Genomic DNA, 21,167 nt, shown 5'->3' with positions numbered 1-21,167 from the left:
AGCCAAAGAGATGGAAATATGAAGAAGTAAGACGTGAAGAATGCAGTAAAAACCTCTAATACGTGTACAAATGGTTTTCTAAAAGGAGAAAACAGAATGAAGTGGAGCAATATTTTAAAAAGTAATAGCTGAAAAATGTTCAGACCTGATGAAAGACACCAACACACAGGTTGAAGAAGTCTTACAAATCCAAGAGGAATAAATATAAAAAACCTCACAATTAGAGTCACCATTGAAAAACTGCAGAACATGTCAAAGAAAAAGAATATTTACAATTAGACAAAAAGAAATAATATATTACCCTCAAAAAAAGTCATAGTGGGAATGACAGCTGACTATATCTCCAATATGCTGAGTGAAATTAACTATCAACCTTAGATATGCTTCTAAGTTAACTTGGGAACAATTAAAGGTTAAACTTTTAAGACAATGAAATATTATTCAGAAAAAATCGATTTCCTTTAAATATTCTTCAATTAGGCTTTGTGCATTTTAATCAAAAAGCTTTGATAATTAATTCAAAACAAAATTATAATTTAAGATAAAGAGGTAACATATTCCACCTTCATTCAATAAAATTCTATTCAATAAAACAAAATACAGATGTACTTTTTTAATTTGTCACTCCCCTGTCCCATTCTTCCTTTACTCTGAAAAATGGATGAGTTGACTCAATTTCCTAGAGGTTTATAATAATTATTGTAGTAATTTTTATTTGAATTGTTCTTGTAGCTTGACCTCTTGCTGCCTAATTATTGAGCATTATATTGCCTCCAAGCCAGGAGGTACAAATGCAAATACCTACAAGGGCCAAGCAGGTAATTTAAACGAGTGAAGTGGGAGTGTGGTAAAATGGAGAACACCTACCTCATATGAAAAGGGTAGCCACTACATAGCTCCAGCTAATTAGCCAAGGGGCACTGCAAAGTCTAAAGAGACAAAGCTTGTGGTTGTTCAAAAAACCCAGATATACAGATTTTTCTATAGAGATTTCTTAAATTTTAAGTGTTGGCAATTAATTAAAATTTTTATATGTTGTGTGAATTAACTGAAACATCTGATTAAAGCTTTGTGTAGGAAAAAATTAATCACCTTAGAATTCTATACCTACTTTTAGACAGGAGGATCGCTTAGGTTGCAGTGAGCTATGATGGTGCCACTGTACTCTAGCCAGGGTGACAGAGCAAGACTCTGTCTCATAAAAACTACAAAAAAAAAAAAAATGAATTCTATACCTAATTTATTACTCATGTACAGAAGAAAAAAAGGCCACTTAGAATTCTAAGGAATAGGAAAATAAACAATCTATGTACAATTTCTAGGACTTGAGAAACATCAAAAGGTAGTACATACAGGGTGGTATACAAATAAACTCAAAAATGTATAGTTAATTTTAAACAATTTTAACTGGCTGGGTACGGAGCTCATGTCTGTAGTCCCAACACTTTGGGAGGGAGAGGTGAGAGGATCATCTGACGGAGGAAGTTTAAGACCAGCCTGAGCAACACAGCAAGACTCTGTCTCTACAAAAAATAAGAAAAATTAGCTGGGTGTGGTAGCACACACATGTAGTCATAGCTACTGGGGAGGCTAAGGCAGGAACAACCACTTGAGTCCAGGAGTTTAAGGATGCAGTGAGCTATGATTATGCCACTGCACTTTAGCCCCGGCAACAGAGTGAGACCCTGTCTTGGGAAAAAAAAAAAAAATTGTTTAACTAATGTGGCTATAAAAGTTTAAGGCAATTGTTAAAAAAAATAGTAGGATAAAATAATATAGAACTAAAATTTGAAGACAGGAGAGGGGAAAATTAAAAGTGTGCTAATAGGTTTGTTTTATTGAGGATAAGGTTACACATACTATTTGATACCTTTTTTTTGACACAGGGTCTTGCAGGCTGGTCTTAAACTCCCGGGCTCATGTGATCCTCCCGCCTCAACCTCCCGAGTACCTGGGATTACAGGCATCCACCATTGTACCCATCTTACTGTTTGATTCTTAATTGTTGATCAGGTAAAATTAGTCTCAAGTATATTGTTAAAAATTTTAAAGGAACCACTGGTAAAACAAGAACAGAATATAGAACGACCAATCCACCTAAGGGGTAAATAAGGATAAAGTTCATTTACAATTTAGAAAAACAAAATAAAATAAATAAATATAAGGCAAAATAAAACCATAAGATTAGTGATAATAATAAATGTGAATGGATCATATTTTGCTATTAAAGATTAAAAACTCAAATCAGGTTAAAAATATTCAACTATGTACTATTAAGAAGGAACATATAAAACAAAAATAAAAGCAAAGACATATCAGACAAATCAAAACAAAGAGAAAGTAGAATGGCAGTATTAACATTATACAAAGGCAAAAAGGACTCCACAAAAGAAACGAAGTCTACAGAGGAGTTTGCAAACTATGGCCCATGGAACAAATGTGACCCATGACCTGCTTTTGTATGGCCCACAAGCTAAGAATGGCTTTTATATTTTTCAAGGGCTGCATAAAAAAAGAATAATAATGTTAGAAAGAGATGCTATGTGGCTTACAAAGCCTATAACATTTACTGTCTAACCCTTGAAGAAAAAGTTGCCAACCTTTGGTCTATATAGTATAGATTTCATATTGACAAAAGGTACAATCTACCATAATTCATAATTCACTGTACAAGAGGCTTTTATATATTAAGGAAATCAGGCTTTTATCCCTTAGCATGCCATCTTTAGATTTTCTATGTGATATGGTGATATTGGCATGTACAACTTTTATATGAATATCTAGTTGAATTTCCCAGTCTTTTCTTTTTGGTTTCAGTATCACATGTTAGAAAGACCTTTCCCACTTTAAGGGTATTTTTAAAAATTTCCTCCTCAGTTTCCTTCTACTAGTTCTATGGTTTTGTTTTTTACATTTTAAATCCAAGACACCTGCAAATTAGCTTCCCAGAGGCCATTCCATGACTAGGACAAAATGACAAGAATCTACACAAGATACCAAAATGTAGATTAATGGGGTGAGGGAGGTGCTGGGAAAGTACAGGGGACAGGAGGAAGATGATGAACAGGAGTCTGTGATAAGGCTGAAACTTTGAAATTGACTGAATGGTATTATAATTTACAGGTTTGCTTAATTAAAAATAAATGCAAACAAAATAATATCCATTTTGTCAGAATGCATAGTGACAAAACGATAAGCATATTAGAACATATATATAACATATACTATATAATGTAATAATATAATAAACAATATATTTGTTCATGGGAGAAAGGAAATTCAAATAGTTATAAAGGAGACTAAACAAAGAAAACAAGCATGAGACCTTACATAAGCCAATGATCAGAATGAGTCTTGAACTAAGGATTAGCTTAATTCTCTGCACCTAAGGTTAAGAAAATTATATGCAGCCATATCACTGAATTCTCTTACTATTAATAATAGCTTTTCAGTTGGTTCTCCTGGATATTTTAGGTACACAATCATATCACCTAAATATAGCAATAATTTTACTTCCTCTTCCATTTTTATACCTTTTATAATGCACTCGTTAGTACCTCTGGCCTAATGATAGTAACAGTAATGATAGCCAGCATTTTTATCTTGTTCCAGACTTTGTAGGACTTCTAAATTTACCCATTAAACATGATCCTGGCTTTTGAGTTGATGTTATACATAACTATATAAAGGAGGTAGCCTTTTATTCTGGTTTAGTACTAGTTTTTATTAGGAATGGCTATTGAATTTTATTCAAAAGTCTTTTCAGCATTTATGGAGATGATATTATTATTTTCCTTTGGTCTATTAATATAATGATTTGTATTAATATATTTCCAATATTCAATTATCCTTGTATTTTCAATACGAATGTAGGATATACTTTTAAAATATGCTTCTGTATTCTATTTAATAAATGTGAACATTATTTGCTCTTCTTCTTTTACTATGTTCTAGAACAAATTATATAGCATTGAAGTTACATGTTCCCTAAAACGTTGGTGGAACCCACCTATGAAACCATCTGGGCCTGATGTTCTTTGTGGCGGTAACTATACTCCTGTAGGAGCTATGCTTTGAAAAGATCAATAAAATAGAAAAGCATCTGGCAAGTCTGAGAAATAAGAAATAGAGAAATATATAAATATCTATTAGTAATATGAGAAAGGGACTATAATAGCAATTGTAATTATTAAAAGAATGTGGTATACAACTTTAGCAATACATGTAAAAATAGAAGACTAGATTAAATGGTAGACATTTTAGAAAAACATGAATATCAAATTCAATTATCAGGGTGCAGCGGCTCACACCTGTGAGCCTGAGCAACATAACAAGACCCTGACTCGAAAAAAAAAAGTTAGCTAGGTGTGGTGGCATGCACCTGTAATCCTAGCTACTTGAGAGGCTGAAACAGGAGGATACCTTGAGCCCAGGAGTTCAAGGCTACAGTAAGAGGCTGAAGTGGGAGGATCACTTGAGGCCAGGAGTTCAAGATCAGCCTAAGCAAGAGCATGGTGGTGTGTGCCTGTAGTCCCAGCTACTTGGAGGATGAGGTAGGAGGAGCCCAGGAATTTGAGGATGCAGTGGGCTATGATCACGCCACTGCACTCTAGTCTGGGTAACAGAGAAAGACCCTGTCAAAAAAATAAATAACTAATAAAAATAAATAAATACATAAAGATTTTAAAGAACTGTAGTTATATATTTTATATTAATAATTATTTTGGTATTACCATCACAGAAATCATACAATGCTAGAGCCAGAAGGGATCTTTGCAATTATGTAGTTAACATACATTAAAACATCTTGTTACCTCCTATTTATCATTTCACACATATAACTAAATGCCCTCCATGCCCTGTGTAAAACATACACAGGCCATTTTGACAGATGGCCATGGCTAATTTCAATTTGAAAAGAATAAAATAGGCTGTTGCTTCTTCCTCCCTCCTTCCTTCCTTCCTCCCTCCCTCCCTCCCTCCCTCCCTTCCTTCCTTCCTTCCTTCCTTCCTTCCTTCCTTCCTTCCTTGTTGTTTTGAAACAGGGTCTCACTCTATTGTCCAGGGGTAGAGTGCATTGGTGTCATCATAGCTAAAAGCAAGTTCAAATGGCTGGGCTCAAGGGATCCTCCTGCCTTTGTTGCTCAGGCTGGTCTCCAACTCGGTGTCTCAAGCAATCCTCCCACCTCAGCCTCCCAAAGTGCTAGGCTTACAGGCTTGAGCCACCTCGCCCAGCCAAAATAGGATATTGCTTTCTAATACATCTGATTCCCATTCCAATCAGTTAAAGTTCCACACGTACCAAGAGTCAGTTCTGGTTCTCAAACCTATTTATGCCAGCTAAACTTACAATTATAATCCATAATTTAGTTAATTTTTACAGAAACTGATAAAATGAGTATAAAAAAGAAAGCTATTTTATTGAAAACTAAATATAATGCTTCAAAAAGGCTTGATAAAAGGTGAATCACAAAGAAAATATGTCTAATTAATTATCTGTGGATAAGACAGCTATAGTAGATGGGAAGAAAAAATGTACTAAAGAAATTCTGTACTCGTTTGCTTTACAAAAGTCTTTAAGCTTTTAATCAACTTTAAAGAAAATGATAGGCATTATCAGACTACGGGTATAATTTATGCACGAAAGCCAACTTGAAACTCCATCAACAAAATCAGCACAACAATACTCATTTATACATTCAATCCACAAGGACATACTGAACATCTTCTCTGTGCCAGGTATTGTTCTAGGACAGCAGTTCTCAAACTTTTTGATCTCGGGATATTTAATATCTTTAAAAATTACTGAGTAACCCCAAAGAGCTTTGTTTTATAGGTAACATCCGTTAAGATTTACCATGTGAGAAATTAAAGCTGAAGAAAATTTAAAACAAGAATACAGCAGCACACATTCCATTAGCCATCATAGCAATAATGCCATCACTTATACAGCTTTGGGAAAACTCAACTAACTGAACATATTTGAGGTAATAACTGAGAAAGTCAAACTTTGTGTTAGTATTATGAAAATAGTTCTGTCTTCACAGATACCCTGAAAGGGTATCAAGGACCCATAAGGCATCCTGAACCACCCACTGAGAAGCACTGTTACAGGGTTGAGGAGCCAATAACAATTAAGACACATATTGACCCCTTTCATGTAATTTAGTGGAGGAGCGAGACAATAAAAAAGTAAATGAACAAATATATAATTTTAGGTAGTGACAAATGCCATAAAAAAATAAAATCAAGTAAGGACATAGAGAATGAAAGGTGGTAGCTGGGGGAAGGAATAGGAGTAATTATTTTACATAGGATGGTCAGAAAAGGCCTCTCTGAGGAAGAAGCACTGAAGGAATGAGTCATAATAAGGTCTGAGGAAATAATGTTCCAGAAGATGAAGAAAATGTAAAGGCCCTGAAAGCCACTGAAGGATTCTGAGCGTGAGAATGACCTGATCTGATTATGGTTTTTAAAATATTACTCTGCCTTCCACATGGAACAGACAGAGAAAGCAGGCACAAAAATGGAAGTAGAGAACTTAGAAGGTTATTACAGTAGTCATGCAAGAAATGCTGGTAGCTTGGACAGTATGGTAGCAGTGAAAGGGTGATATTTGAATTGATATGAGATTTAATTCAAAGGATAAGCTATAAGAATTGCTGAAGGACTAGATATGGGGTATGGAGATCAAAAGAAATGAAGAAAGGGTGGCCCCTAGGTTTTTGCAGAACAACCAGATGAATGTTGCCATTTACTGTGATACAGAGAAATCATGAGAGGTTCGGGAGATAAGGACAAAATCAAGCTTAACATGCTTATTTGGAATCCAAATAAAAATACTGGATATGCTGATCTGGAATTCAAGATAGAGGTCAGTGCAGGAAATGCACACTAGGAAATCATCAGATATTCAAATGGAACTAAATGAGATTACACAGTGAATAAATGTGGATAAAGAAGTGAGAAGAACCGAGAAGTGGAATTAAGCTCTACATCAAAAACTATCAAATTAATGCACATTTTTGTATGTGCTGTTTTTTGATAGCCTTTTTCAAATAACTGTAGGTCCCAATGGTATCAGATAAGAGAGGGTTTTTTTAGTACCTCCCTTTTCATATGAGGACACCAACTCATGAATATCCTTCATCAAGAAGCATTGTAGAACTTTCTGGAACGCCTCCTCTCTCAAACTAGTATCTCACACTCCGTGCTCCCCAACACACTTGCACACGAGTGTGCACACGTGCACATACACACACGCACACCTCTCCAGCACACATCTACAACCTTTACCCCTTTCTCTATGCCCCTAATGTTGTCTCTCCTTTGTGTTCTCACAATTGTCTTTGCATATTTCTACAGAATTTCTTTTTAACATTCTATATTTTAATTATTCATCCTTTAGTGGTGTGAAAGTTTCCTTATGGGCAAGAACCATGACCTTCATCTTTGTAGCCCCAATTCCTTGCACAGTGTACCTGGCAGATAATACGCTATTACTGAATGTTTCCTGAATGAATAAATGAAGAAAGAATGGGGGGGAGGGGATGGGGGCATAACTACATGATGAGTGCAATGCGCACTATCTGGGGAATGGACACGCTTGAAGTTCTGACTCGGGGGGATGGGCGGGACATGGGCAGTGTATGTGGCCTGAACTTTTGTATCCCCCATGATGATAAGCTGAAATAAAAAAAAAAAAAGAAAAGAAAGAATGACTTATCCAAGGTCAGTCCCACTGTTACTTAATAGGAAAGCAGGGATTAGAACCTAGGTCTTGGCTGGGCGCGGTGGCTCATGCTTGTAATCCTAGCCCTCTGGGAGGCCGAGGAGGGTGGATCGCTTAAGGTCAGGAGTTAGAGACCAGCCTGAGCAAGACCCCGTCTCTACTAAAAATAGAAATAAAAATTATCTGGAGAACTAAAAATATATATAGAAAAAATTAGCCAGGTGTGGTGGCGCATGCCTGTAGTCCCAGCTACTCGGGAGGCTGAGGCAGTAGGATAGCTTAAGCCCAGGAGTTTGAGGTTGCTGTGTGCTAGGCTGACACCACGGCACTCACTCTAGAGGCCAGGCAACAAAGTGAGACTCTGTCTCAAAAAAAAAAAAAAAAAAGAAAGAAAAAGAACCTAGATCTTTGTATAGGCAGATGTTCTAAACTCACTTCAGTCTGTCATTCAAAGAACTCCACATTCAAGCCTTACCTTACCTATATATTTTGTTTTCTATTTATCATCCCGTGAATCTTCTATGCTCAGTTTTGACTGTAAGTCTGGTGACCTGACCAAAATTCACTTTTCCTCAGCCTGTCCAGAACCTATGCCTCTAGCTCATTTCTCACCTATCCCATAAAATCCCTCCCTCATATTCCAATCTTTAATCATCTCTCCCACTCTTTCCCCTCAACCTCCACACACACTTTTGGTAAATTTCTATACAATCTGATTTCTAACCTTACAACTACATTGAAGTGCTCTCTCAAAGTACACCAAAGCCTTTGTAACAGTTAATTTTCAAAATGGTAAAATTATGACTCATACAAATTTGAAATGAATATGTGGCAAAGATTTTATTTAATTCACTAACTAATGAAGAAATAAATAAGATCTTAAAACTGGTTCAGGCCCTCTTGTTATGACAGAGGGATCTGTTCATCATCTATGGTGAATTTATCTTGCTCTTGCTCTGTGAACCTATCCTGTCCTTCCTCAATAAACTTTGTTTTATGCTTAAAAACAAAACAATAAAAAGAAACTGGTTCAAATGAGAATCTGATTTAATATTCTCCACTGTACAAAATTCACTTGTACCACACAAAACTTGCATCGACTGGTATGGTCAGGAAACATTTGTACTGCTATCAGTTTTCTACAATTTAACTTCTATCCCTTTTTATCAAGTTGTAAAACACCCTTGTCAATCAAAGACAAAGATGCATATTCAGAATCGTATCATTCCTGGAGGGTCCTCTAGACAAAATCTAGCTTCCAGACATGCAGTAATTTTTTCCTTTGCCCACTTTCAAGTCTTTGACAGTTTTTCCTACGTAACTGTCAAAACTCATCCTAATCTGACTAGAACAATGCAAAAAAATTCTTGCTACATTCAGTTTCCATGATACAGCACTCTCCTGGGCTCCTCTTCTACCTCTCTGATTGATTCCCCTCTGTCTCCTTCACCAGTTCCTATTCATCTTACAGCATTCACCAAGGTTTTGATCAGGCCTTATTCTATCCAATGTTATCCACTCATGCTTCATTCATTATTTATACAGGAATTATTCCCACACGCACAGCTCCAGTATCTATAATCCCAGACTTAAATTTCTATCTTCTCCATTTCCCATGTTGATATCTTACCAGTACTTCAAATTTATCAATGATTTAAACTGAACTCACTCTTTCCTCATCTAAATATGGTCTATTCCTGTTCCCTAACTTAGTTAATGTCTAATTGTCACAGAAGAACAAAGTATGAGGATCTTACATTCTCTTTTCTCCCTTACTCTACTCCTATATGAAAATGTCTTTTCTAGGCAGTCACCTAGGTCCTAAGCTATCCACTGTATCTCTACAACCTTTTTCTTGCATCTTCCCATTCCTTATAGCCTTTTTCCTAGTTCAAGCCCATATTACCTTTCACCAGAACTATTGATAAAGCCTTCGAATTGGTATCTTGTCTCTGTCTTCTATTTATTCACTCAGCTGCCAAAGTTGTATTTCCCCAAACAGGGGTCAAGCTTTTCTGAACTGTACCCACTTTCTGATCTGAGTTCTTATGTAATAGGCATGTGGGTATCCTCCAGTTAAGCTGATTCCACCAGTGAGGCACACAAGTCTACCTAAGACAATCAGAAGCTCATAATGATTGGTTCTGAAATTGGCCCCAACAGAGACACAGAAGTGCCATAAGACTTTTGCTGTGACTTTTGGGGCAGATGCCTATGCTTTTTACTGCTGTAACTGCTATATTTTACCACCAGAGGACAGCCTGTCTGAGAAACTAAGGCAGAATAAGTGAAGCTCAGAGAGGCAAAGAGAAATTAGATCCTAGTGACATTTTCAGAGACCTACCATCAACACATGTCTGAGGCCAGTCTCCTTGGATTGTTCACTTACATCTACTAATCTCTCTTTTTGATTAAGCCTGTTTGATTCAAGCAACCAACTAGCAACCAAAAAAGTACTAAACACCTCCTATCTTTTCATGCACCATATGATTCAGCTACATCAGATTCCTCACCAGTATCAGAATACTGTGTCTTTCCTTATTTTCCTCCAGTCTGGAATTTTCTTCCCTTTGTTTGGAATCCCCTTCCCTCCATTCTTTGCTTATTAAAATCCACCTTCTATTTCAAGCCTCAGCTCAAATGCCTCTGTGAAACTATCACCCAAAACTGGGAAAAGCAGCAGAAGGCCAGACTACACAAGGATTTTAAACCATGGTATGGCTTTTTCTACTTTAACCTAAGGGTAAAGAAATGGCACTAACTGATTTTAAATGACATCAGATTTGCAATTTTAAAAGATCACTCTGGTTGCTGTGTAGAGAATGAAGTAGAGAAGGACAATGATGGTAATATGGGCTAAAAAGGCAATGGAGAGAGAATGTATTTCTGTAATTCTTTTATTTCTAAATAAATCCCCCTCTGTACTGTAAGCTCCTTGAGAACAGATAAATTATCTGTTGACTATCATTTTACCCGCAGAAATGAGCAAGTGACTGACACACAGTAAGGACTCAAATATTTGTGGAATACATGAATATATAATTAACAATCTAATCTGTAAATTGAGCAACTGGGTAAATGGTAGTATCATTTATGAAGACAGGAAACACAGGAAAAGTCAATTTGGGGTTTTTTTGGTTGTTTTTGAGCAATAGAAGGGAGAAGATGTTTTGAACAAGTTGAGCCTAAGGTAATACATTCAAGCGGGCAAATGGATATACAGGATACACACACATATACGCACACACATCTAAGGATCAGGAGAGAGATCTGGTCTAAAGATAGCGATTTGAGAATTCTGGTCACATACATGGTAACTAACTTTATGAGAAGAGATGAGATTGCCTAAGAATATATCAAATGAAAAGAGGATGGAGATCACAGACCAAAGGGGCATTTATAGGTTAAACAGGAAAAGAGAAGCCAAGGAAGAACACTAATAGCTCTGACAGAAAAACAAACATAAGAGGTCCTCTAACTAAAGCAGCAGTCCCCAACCTTTTTGGCACCAGGTACCAGTTTCATGGAAGACAATTTTTCCACAGGGGGTGGGGAGTTGGGGGTGGTTTCGGGGTGATTTAAGCACCTTACATTTATTGTGCAGTCAAACCTCTCTGCTAATGATAATCTGTATGTGTAGCCACTCCCCAGTACTAGCATCACTGCCTCAGCTCCACCTCAAACCATCAGGCATTAGATTGTCATAAGGAGCCTGCAACCTAGATCCCTCACATGCACAGTTTACAGCAGGGTTCAAGCTTCTATGAAAATCTAGTCACGGCTAATCTGACAAGAGGTGGAGCTTATGCAGTGATGCGAGCGATGAGGAGCGGCTGTAAATACAGATGAACCTTCACTGGCTCGCTGCTCACCTCCTCCTGTGCCAACCTGGTTCCTAACAGACCACAGACTGGTACTGTCTGCTGGCCTGCGGCCTGGGGGTTGTGGACAGCAGAACTAAAGCCAAGGGAAGAAGAAGGAGGTGTGGTCAAATGTGACAAACATTGCAGAAGAGGGAGGGAATGAAAAGATTAAAAGTATCCTTTGGATAAAAACAGTTTTGGAGGATTGGGTGGGGGTGGAACTGGAGACTACTTAGTGTGGAGTGGGTTCAAGGTTGAGTAGAAGATAAGGAAATGAAGTCATCCAGTTATCAGACATCTTGTTCAAGAACTTTGGCTACAAAGGAACTGAGATACAAAGCTGCAGGAAAGCAACATAGGGATAGTCAAGTTTTGTTCCTTTTTTGTGGGTTTTGTTTGTTTTACAGAGCTTTATCTTAAGCATGTTAAATTTTGATTGGAAACAATCTAAAAAAAGGGGGATGAAGTAAAAGAAAAGGTGAGAAGAAATAATCAAAAATGAACAGTCTTTGACGTGGAACACGGACAAAGGAATTGGTTTTGAGTAGAGGCAGTAGTATCTCTTCCACTGAAATAATACACCAAACGAAGAATGAATAAGGACACAGGCATATTTATAGATTTGGTAACTGAAAATTATGTGATAGCTTCAACTATGTAATGAACATGTTGAAGCCGAAACACTAAAAGTAACTATTTACTGAAATTTTTTTCTAAATTATAAGTTTAGGATATACATTAACATATAAGTTAAATAAAGTAGCTGCCCCATTCCTAAACCCTAGCCTTATAAGGAAAATTAAAAACAAAATTTATCAAATGCCTACTATGTATAATAAACTATGCTGTGGAGAATGCAAAATGGGCTCTTTCTCCAGATATCTGTATAGCTTGTTTCCTCATTTCCTTTAGGCTCTGTTCTCACAGTCTGCTTTTTTTCTCCCCATGGCATTTACCACCTGACTTACTGTATTTGTTTTATTGTCGGTTTCCCCCATCAGAATGGAAGCTCCACAGGGCAGGGACTTTTTCTGTTTTATTCACTATTGTATCCCTAGCACCAAGAATAGTGTCTCTCATGGATAGGGATGCAAAATAAAATTCTGATTTAATGAAATGGTAACTTCTCTTCAAGAAGGTACTACCTGCTATATTGAGGAGAAATGATTATACAAAGACTATACCTGCTATGATCTGAATGTTTGTGTCCCCCACCCCCAAGTTCATTTGTTAAAATCTAAACCCCAGTGTGATAGTATTAAGAGGTAGGGCCTTCCAGGTTTAGTTTTTATAAAAATAATAATAATAAAATAATTAAGAAAAAAGAGGTGGTGCAAAAGGAGGTGATTAGGTTATGAGGGCTCCCCCTCCCATGAATGGGACTATAAGAGGCCTGGGAGAGCTTATTTGCCCCTTTCACCATGTGAGGACACACAGTATACAATTAAATGGGTTTTAATATATTCACAGAGTTGTGCAACCATCACCTTCTAGAACATTTTCATCACCTCAAAAAGAAACCCTTTGCCCCTTAGCTATCACCTCCCAAGTCCCCCAGATTCCCCAGCCCTAAGCAGCCACTAAACTACATTCTGTCTCTATATATTTGCCTGCTGAGGACATTTCATATAAATAGAATTACATAACACACGGAATTTTGTAACTGGCTTCTTTCACTTAGCATGTTTTCAAGGTTCATTCATACATGTCATAGCATATATCAGTATTTCATTCCTTTTTATAGCCATAATATTCCATTATATGGACCACATTTTGTTTATCCATTCATCAGTTGATGGACATTTGAGTTGTTTCCACTTACTATTATGAATAATGCTTCTATGAACATTGATGTATAAACTTTTATGTAGTATAATTTTTATAAGAAATGTGAATTTTCATAAAGCTAAATTTATCTAACAAAAAGCACTTTATTCTGAAATAATGTCCTCCAAATTTTTTTTTTTTAATGTTAAAACATCCTTTTCTGGCCAGGTGTGGTGGCTCACACCTGCAATCCCAGCATTTTGGGAGGTCAAGGCAAGAGGATCACTTAAGGCCAGGAGTTCAAGACTAGCCTGTGCAACATAGTGAGACCCTATATCAACAAAAATTTGTAAAAATTAGCCAGGCACAGTGGATAGCACCTGTAATCCCAGCTACTTGGGAGGCTGAGGCAGGAGGATTGCTTGAGCTGAGGAGTTCAAGGCTGCAGTAGCTATGCATATGTTGCTGAACTCCAGCCTACGTAACACAGCAAGACCTTGTCTCAAAAGAAAAAATCCTTTTTACATGAAATGATGGCAATATCAAAAGGTAGTTTTATTAATATACTTATTAGGTAAAATAATTTTTTTAATTTTGCTTTTCTGTTAAGTCCAAAAGTCTAAAAAACATTGATTGAAAGAAATACAAGATAGCTTCTTCTAAGAAAAACTAGGTTGGTTCACCCTCCCCACCCCCCAGAGTTAATGGCACATATTGTAAACAGTAAGAGAGGAGATACATAGGCCAAAAGGTAGATCTTGAAAGCCAGGCTAAGAAATTTGGGCATTATCGTATGGTCAATAAGGAGATTAACAAAGCTGTTTAAATATAAAATTACTGACTCCATGATACCACTTCATACAACAAACAGTAACTGAGCTATGCTACACAAAAAGCACTGAATTTAATACTGAGTTTTGCTTTAGTGATTTCAAAAAAATTTTGCCTCTTACACTACTGAAACCACTCTAGGCAAGATTACAGATGACCTCAAATTGGCAAATCCAATTTTCGAGTTCTCATCTTACTTGACCTATCAGCAGCATTTAGCATAGGTAAAGCACCCTTTCCTCCTTGCAATACTTTCTTTACTTAACTTCTAAGACATACTTTTCTGGGTTTTCTTCTTACTTTACTAGCAGCTCCTTCACAGCCTCCTATGCTGGTTCTTCCACAGCTCCACAGTTTCTAAACATTAAAAATAATGAAGGCTCAGTCCTTGGACTGCCTCTCTTTTCTGTCTACACTCATTTTCTTTCTTTCTTTCTTTTTTTTTTTTTTTGAGACAGAGTCTCGCTGTGTTGCCCAGGCTAGAGTAAGTGCCATGGCATCAGCCCAGCTCACAGCAACCTCAAACTCCTGGGCTTAAGCGATCCTACTGTCTCAGCCTCCTGGGTAGCTGGGACTACAGGCATGCACCACCATGCCCAGCTAACCCTTTTTTTTCTATATATATATATTTTTAGTTGGCCAGATAATTTCTTTCTATTTTTAGTAGAGACGGGGGTCTCCTCTTGCTCAGGCTGGTCTCGAACTCCTGACCTCGAGCGATCCACCCACCTCGGCCTCCCAGAGTGCTAGGATTATAGGCGTGAACCACCGCGCCCGGCCCTCATTTTCTTAATGGTCTCATGGCTTCACTAGAATGTAGCTTCAACAGGGTGGGGATTTGGGGCTATTTTGTTTATGTTGAGTCCCCCACACCTAAAGCAGTGCCTGGCATTAGTAGGTGCTTGACAAATATTTGTTCAATAAATGGATGGATCAATCAACGGCTTTATGTATTATCTATAAACTAGTAACTCTCCAATTTATACTTCCTGCCTGGATGTCTGTCCTGAGCTCCAGATGTATCCAACTGCATATTGGCTATCTCCACTTGAATATGTAAAAAAAAAAAAAAAATACCTCAAACAAAAGAGAACCCCAATCACTCTCCCAATGGCTTCTCCAATTGACTTCATTTCCTTACCAAAGTGCAGTTCCATCTTATAGTTCCTCAAGCCAAAAATTTTAAAATCATTGCTAACTCCTTTTCTTTCTCTCACACCACATATACAATCTGCCAATAGATACTATGTATTCTGCCGTTAGAATACAACCAGCATATGACTACTCTTCACTTCCACCATTATCATCTCTCACCTGGATGAATCAATAGCCTCTTAACTGGTCTTCCTGCTTCTTGTTCACTTCCACTCCCCAATTCAGTTTGTTCTCAGAATCACAACCAGAAAATTTTTTTTCAAACTTACATCAGATTACGTCACTTCTCTGCTCAAAATCCTTCAATTATTCCCACTTGAATCTGAGTAAAAGCCCAAACCTTGATAATTGCTTATAAAGCACCATTCAGTCTGGCTCTATGACAACTCTGACCTCATCATCTGCTACTTTTTCCTCACTTATTCTGCTCCAGTCATATGGGCTTCCTCTGCTGTTCCTCCCAAAGGTCAAGCACATTTCTACCCAGGGCCTCTTCCCATACTCTTGTTCCCTTTGCCGGGAATGCTCTTCCACTAGATATCTGCATCCCATCCCCTCAAGTATGCTCAACTGCCCCCTCCCTACCCTTGTAATCCTTATCCCTTTTCTCTATTTTTCTCCACAGCACTTATCACCACGTAAAGTACTACATATTATAGTTTCTGCTTGAATAGGACAAGACTTTTTGTCTTTCATTCACTGCTGTATAGCCCTGGCATCTAAATCAGTGCCTGGCACATAGTAAGTGATTAACAATCTACCTGCTGAGCTAGTGCTTTTATTTCCACCAGGGGAGCCTAACAATCATCTAGCCTGGTATTTCAGGAAATGATCACAAAGTGTTTCTAAGATTTCTTCCAGCGTTCTGATCCCTAGAAGGATTATATTTTGCCTAGAAAGAAAAACTGTGCTTTGTCTAACCAACCACAAGGAGGAGCTGAGAGGAAGAACTAACTGAGCAAAGAGAAACCAGATAATGCTGTTTCCCTTGCTTTTCCTACAGTAACCTCAAGGTGGAAGAAAACTGGATTTGGAGCCAAATGTTCTGAATGAATGATTTTCCTTCATACTATGAGCTACCTAGACACACACAAACGTAAACATTAAAGATCACAATTTTTCGAATGCCACAAAGAGACCAAGGGAACCAATCCACAGGACACTAAGGACTGAGAGGGTGTCTCTTTAACTCCACCACCAAGAATTCTCCATAAATTCAAGGGAAGAGTTCCCATTATTGCAAAGAGACACGCAACTCACCGATAAAGGCCAATGTGTTCCAGGTAATGAGCACTCTCTGGCCAGAGAACTACTAAGTCAAGTCTACGTAATACTCAAAGCACCTGCAGTTCTTAAACTGTATAAGCAACGCAGTGTGAGGTCTAAATTCTCAGATTTGGCTGATCGAATATAATTCATTAACACCTGATTCATTAAACACCAAAATCAATTCCCCACGGGCTTTTAACTCACCGCCACCTGTTGATGCCCACATTGGAGGAGCCGGCAAACCAGGGGTCAAGGATGTAGACGCAGCGGATGGTGTCGGCGCCCTGAATGCACTCCTTCAGGGCGGGGTTGTCGTGGAGTCGGAGCCCCTTTCGGAACCAGTGGACGGCGTTCACCCCCATGCCGAGGGGCGCGGCGGGCGGCGGGTCAGCCCGACTTCCTCCACCGAGAAATTCAAGGAAGGAGGGTCTGGCTCATAACCGATGCCTTCGTTTCCAGGAGAATCGCCTCACCCAAGGAGAGAGGAAAGGGCGGCAGACGGGGGACAGGAAAAAATGAATCCAAGGAGGGGACCGGAGAAGGCGGGGGCGCTGGAGGCGCAGTTGGAAGATGAATGGAGGTTGCCCAGTCGGCGGAGTCCGGGTGTGACGCCCTTTAGGAGCCGGCGCCCGCCGCAACCGCCTGCAGACGACGCATAACTTGGAGGGCCTCGGGCCTCCGGAGCGCGAGCAAGTTCCAGGCGCTTGAGCCGCCACGACGGCCCGAGCGGGCACCACAGCCCCAGGAGGTTCGTCACGGAAACCTCGCCCCACCGAGGCGGCCCCTGAGGACAAAACGGCCCGCCGGAGGTGAGTCACTGAGAGGAACAGACAGGATTCAGTCCCTGTCGACGACGCTGTCTCTCGGCCAGGGAGAGACGACCGAGGAGGGAAGAGGAAGGCGGTGGTCGAGGCCGCTGGACGCTTGGCGGCCGGTGACCGGTCCCGAAGCTGCCCGGGTGACTCCGCCGCCGCCGCCGCCGCCGCGTCAGCGGCCTCGGCCCCGCCCCCGGCTCCTCACTGGAGGATGCGCGCCCCACGTGACCACCGGCACCTCACGTTTCTGAAGTGTGTTTACTACACTGGCTCGAACTGGGCAATCTGCTCGCGCTTCAATCGCTTCTGGAGGAGCGGTAGCCACTGGATCCCAGAACTGTCGCTCCCCGCCTAAACGGTGGGCTTCCTGCCTCTGCCTCTTTCCTCTGCCGACTGGTCGCGGTCCCCTGGAGACGCCCGCGGTGATCCCAGGCCCCTTGTGAGGGAAGGCTTAGCTCCGCCCCCGGGAGCCACGAGTAGCCACCATTGGCTGAGGCTCGCTGAGACCCGGATGAGCACGGGGATGCGGGGAGCTCGCGGGCGCGCGCTCTGCTCGAGAAGGTGCGCGTGCGCTCTCGCGTTCCCGAGGGAAAGAGAGCGGTGCTGCGGGTGGGAGCGCGCTCCGGGATTCCTCCTATGGGATTTGGGGAAGGCCTGCAAGCTGTCCGGTGTCCTTCCAGAGTCAGCATTGGAGCTGGGCGGGGAATTGGTGGGGGGAAGGGATGGAAGAGGCTCCACTTAAATTTAAAGCTCAAACCATGTGCTTCAAAAGGGCTTTGGCCAGAGAACCCTACTTTGGAGTGCGGGGAGCGGGCGCCCTTACCATTCTGCTGGCCCTTCGGTGCCACATCCTTGTACATGCTCTGAGGAAGTGTAGTAACTGGCAGGACAGGTACCAGGCTTTCCTACACTTCTGGAATTTCTTAATACTATGGTTATATCATCGACGTATCAGCCCTAATCGCTTACATTTAGGGTGGTTTACCGGTCTCTTCGTGATTGAGCCTTTGTCTACCTTTCCGGCAATAATGAACTGCAGGCGATGCTATGCCGTAGACATATGATGCCCTTATATTCACTCAGGTTAATTATTGAATGAACCGGGTACTGGTAAAAGCATTGGAGATACAAGAGATACTTAATAAAATAGACAAAAACCCCAGCCTTTGTGGGATTTACAATTTGTCTCTTAACCTTTGTATGTGGTATTTTTTCCTCCATAAAATCCTCTTCCTTGAAATCCGCTACTCACTACAACCACCATTGAGCTACCTAGTATATTTCCACACACCCCTTTGACTCAGATGAAATGATATCCAATTTGTGAAAATATTCCTGACCCCTAGGGCAGATTTAGGACCTCCCTAAACTCTCTAAGGATGTCTCTGATACATCACTTATCACATTATTGTGAACATTAAAGGTTTCTATTACAATACCTAGCAATACCTGCTCAATAAATAGTACTTATTATTGTAACAATGTGTCTCTGATTCCCTTCAAAGCGTGAACTTCTCAAGGACAGGGTCTCTGTTCAGTTCACTGCGTTTTTTTGTTGTTGTTTGATTTGTTTGTTTGGTTGGTTTTGGTTTTGTTTTGTTTTGTTTGTCAGACAGGATCTTGCTCTCTCTCCTGGGCTAGAGTACAGTGATCTCATCATAGCTCACTACAACCTCAAACTCTTGGGCTCCAGCGACCCTTCTGCCACAGTCTCCTGAGTAGCTGGGACAACAGACATGCATCATCACACCTGGCTAATTTGTGTACTTTTTGTAGAGATGGGCTCTCACTCGCACTCAGGCTAGTCTCAAACTCCTGGCCTCAAATGATCCTCCCACATTGGCCTCCCAAAGTGCTAAGATTACAGGTGTGAGCCACTGCGCTTGGCCTCAGTTCACTTTTTGCATCATCAACACCCAGAGCAGAGCCTGACATGCATTCAAATGTTTGTTGAATGAGAAAAAAATCAAACAACCCCATCAATAAATGTGCAAAGGAAATGAACAGAAAATTTTCAAAACAAGACAGAATAATGGCCAGCAAACATATAAAAAAATGCTCAACATCTCTAATCATTAGAGAAGTGCAAATCAAAACCACAATGAGATATCACCTAACCCCAGTGAGACTGGCCTTTATCAAAAAATTCCAAAACAACAAATGCTGGTGAGGATGTGGAGAGATGGGAACACTCTTACACTGCTGGTGGGACTGCAAATTGGTGCAACCTCTGTGGAAAAGAATCTGAAGATACCTCAAAGAGCTAAAAATAGAAATACCGTTCGATCCAGCAATAGCACTATTAGGCATCTACCCAAGAGAGCAAAAGACATTCTCTAATAAAGACATCTGCACCTGAATGTTTATGGCAGCACAATTCACTATTGCAAGGATGTGGAAACAACCCAAGTGCCCATCAATTCATGAGTGGATTACTAAAATTTGGTATATGTATACAATGGAATATTACTCAATTATAAGAAACGACAGTGATCTAGCACCTCTTATATTTTCCTGGATTGAGCTTGAGCCCATTGTCTGCAGTGAGGTATCACAAGATCGGAGGAATAGCCTCCACATGTACTTGCCGTCAAATTGGTACTAACTAACCAACACTATGGTGCTCACACGGTAGTAATATTCTCCAGGGATTAGCGGGTTGGGGTGGGTAAACTCACAACTAATGGTCACAGACATGGTGAGCATTGTAGAGGGAAAGGGCATGCCTCTAAACCTCGCTTGGGTGAGGCAAAGACATAAAATGTAACCAGAAGATATTTGCATTTCTGTGTTTATTGCAACATTATTCACAATGGCTAAAATGTGGAATCAGCTTAAGTGTTTATCAAGGGACGAATGGATAAAAAAATGTGGTATATGTACACAATGGAATATTCTTTAGCCATGAAAAAGAAGGAAATTTTGTCACTTGCAGAAACATGGATGGATCTGGAGGACATTATTTTAAGTGAAATAAACCAGGCAGAGAAAGACAAATATTGCATTTTCACACTCATATATGGGACCTAAAAAAAATTGATCTCATGGAGGTAGTGAATAGAATGGTGGCTACTAGAGATTGATAAGGGTGGTGGGATGGGGTAATGAAGAGGTGTTGGCAAATGGGTAATACTGTTAAATGGAAGGAAAAAGTTCTGGTGTTCAATAGTGCAATAGGGCAACTATAGTTAACAATAATTTACTATATTTCAGAATAGCTAAAAGTTTTCAAATGTTCCCAACATAAAGAAATGATAAATGTTTCAGGTGAATCATGTCCCAATTACCCTGATTTGATCATTATATGTTATATGCTTGTATCATAATATATACTCCATGAATATGTACAATTATTATGTTATCAATAAAAATTTTTTTAAAAATGTTTGTTGAATGAATGAGTGCTGTTGGCCGTAAGTGTGTTTGGCAAAGTTAAAAGGAATAAGGAAATGGCAATTGTTATGAGTTGTATTATGTCTCCCCCAAATTTATATAACCCTCACTACCTGTGAATGTGACCTTATTTGAAAATAAGGTCTTTGCAGAGGATTAAGTTAAGATGAGGTCATTAGGATGGGCCCTAACCCGATGTGACTGCTGTCCCTATATAAAGAAGAAAATTGGACAGAGAAACTGATACACATATAGGGAGAACATCATGTGAAGCTTGGAGTTATGCTGCCACAAGCCATGGAATTACCAGAAGCTAAAAGAGAAGCCTGGAACAGATCCTTC

The 21,167-nt window shown here is 39.6% G+C and overlaps 1 protein-coding gene across 1 annotated transcript in view; it reads right to left on the bottom strand.

The window, feature by feature from the left end:
* CRY1 (cryptochrome circadian regulator 1) overlaps positions 1-17,870 on the bottom strand; it is a 69,711-nt gene extending 51,841 nt beyond the window's left edge. Inside the window, exon 1 of the mRNA XM_045553024.1 lies at positions 16,822-17,870. Within this exon, the coding sequence (XP_045408980.1) occupies positions 16,822-16,979 (158 nt within the window). The 5' untranslated portion in view covers positions 16,980-17,870. The remainder of the gene's footprint in view (positions 1-16,821) is intronic.
* Between the last annotated feature and the right edge of the window lie 3,297 nt (positions 17,871-21,167).

This window comes from Lemur catta, chromosome 6 (assembly GCF_020740605.2).
Source record: "Lemur catta isolate mLemCat1 chromosome 6, mLemCat1.pri, whole genome shotgun sequence".
Lineage (NCBI taxonomy): Eukaryota > Metazoa > Chordata > Mammalia > Primates > Lemuridae > Lemur > Lemur catta.
This window is presented reverse-complemented; position numbering and strand designations above follow the sequence as displayed.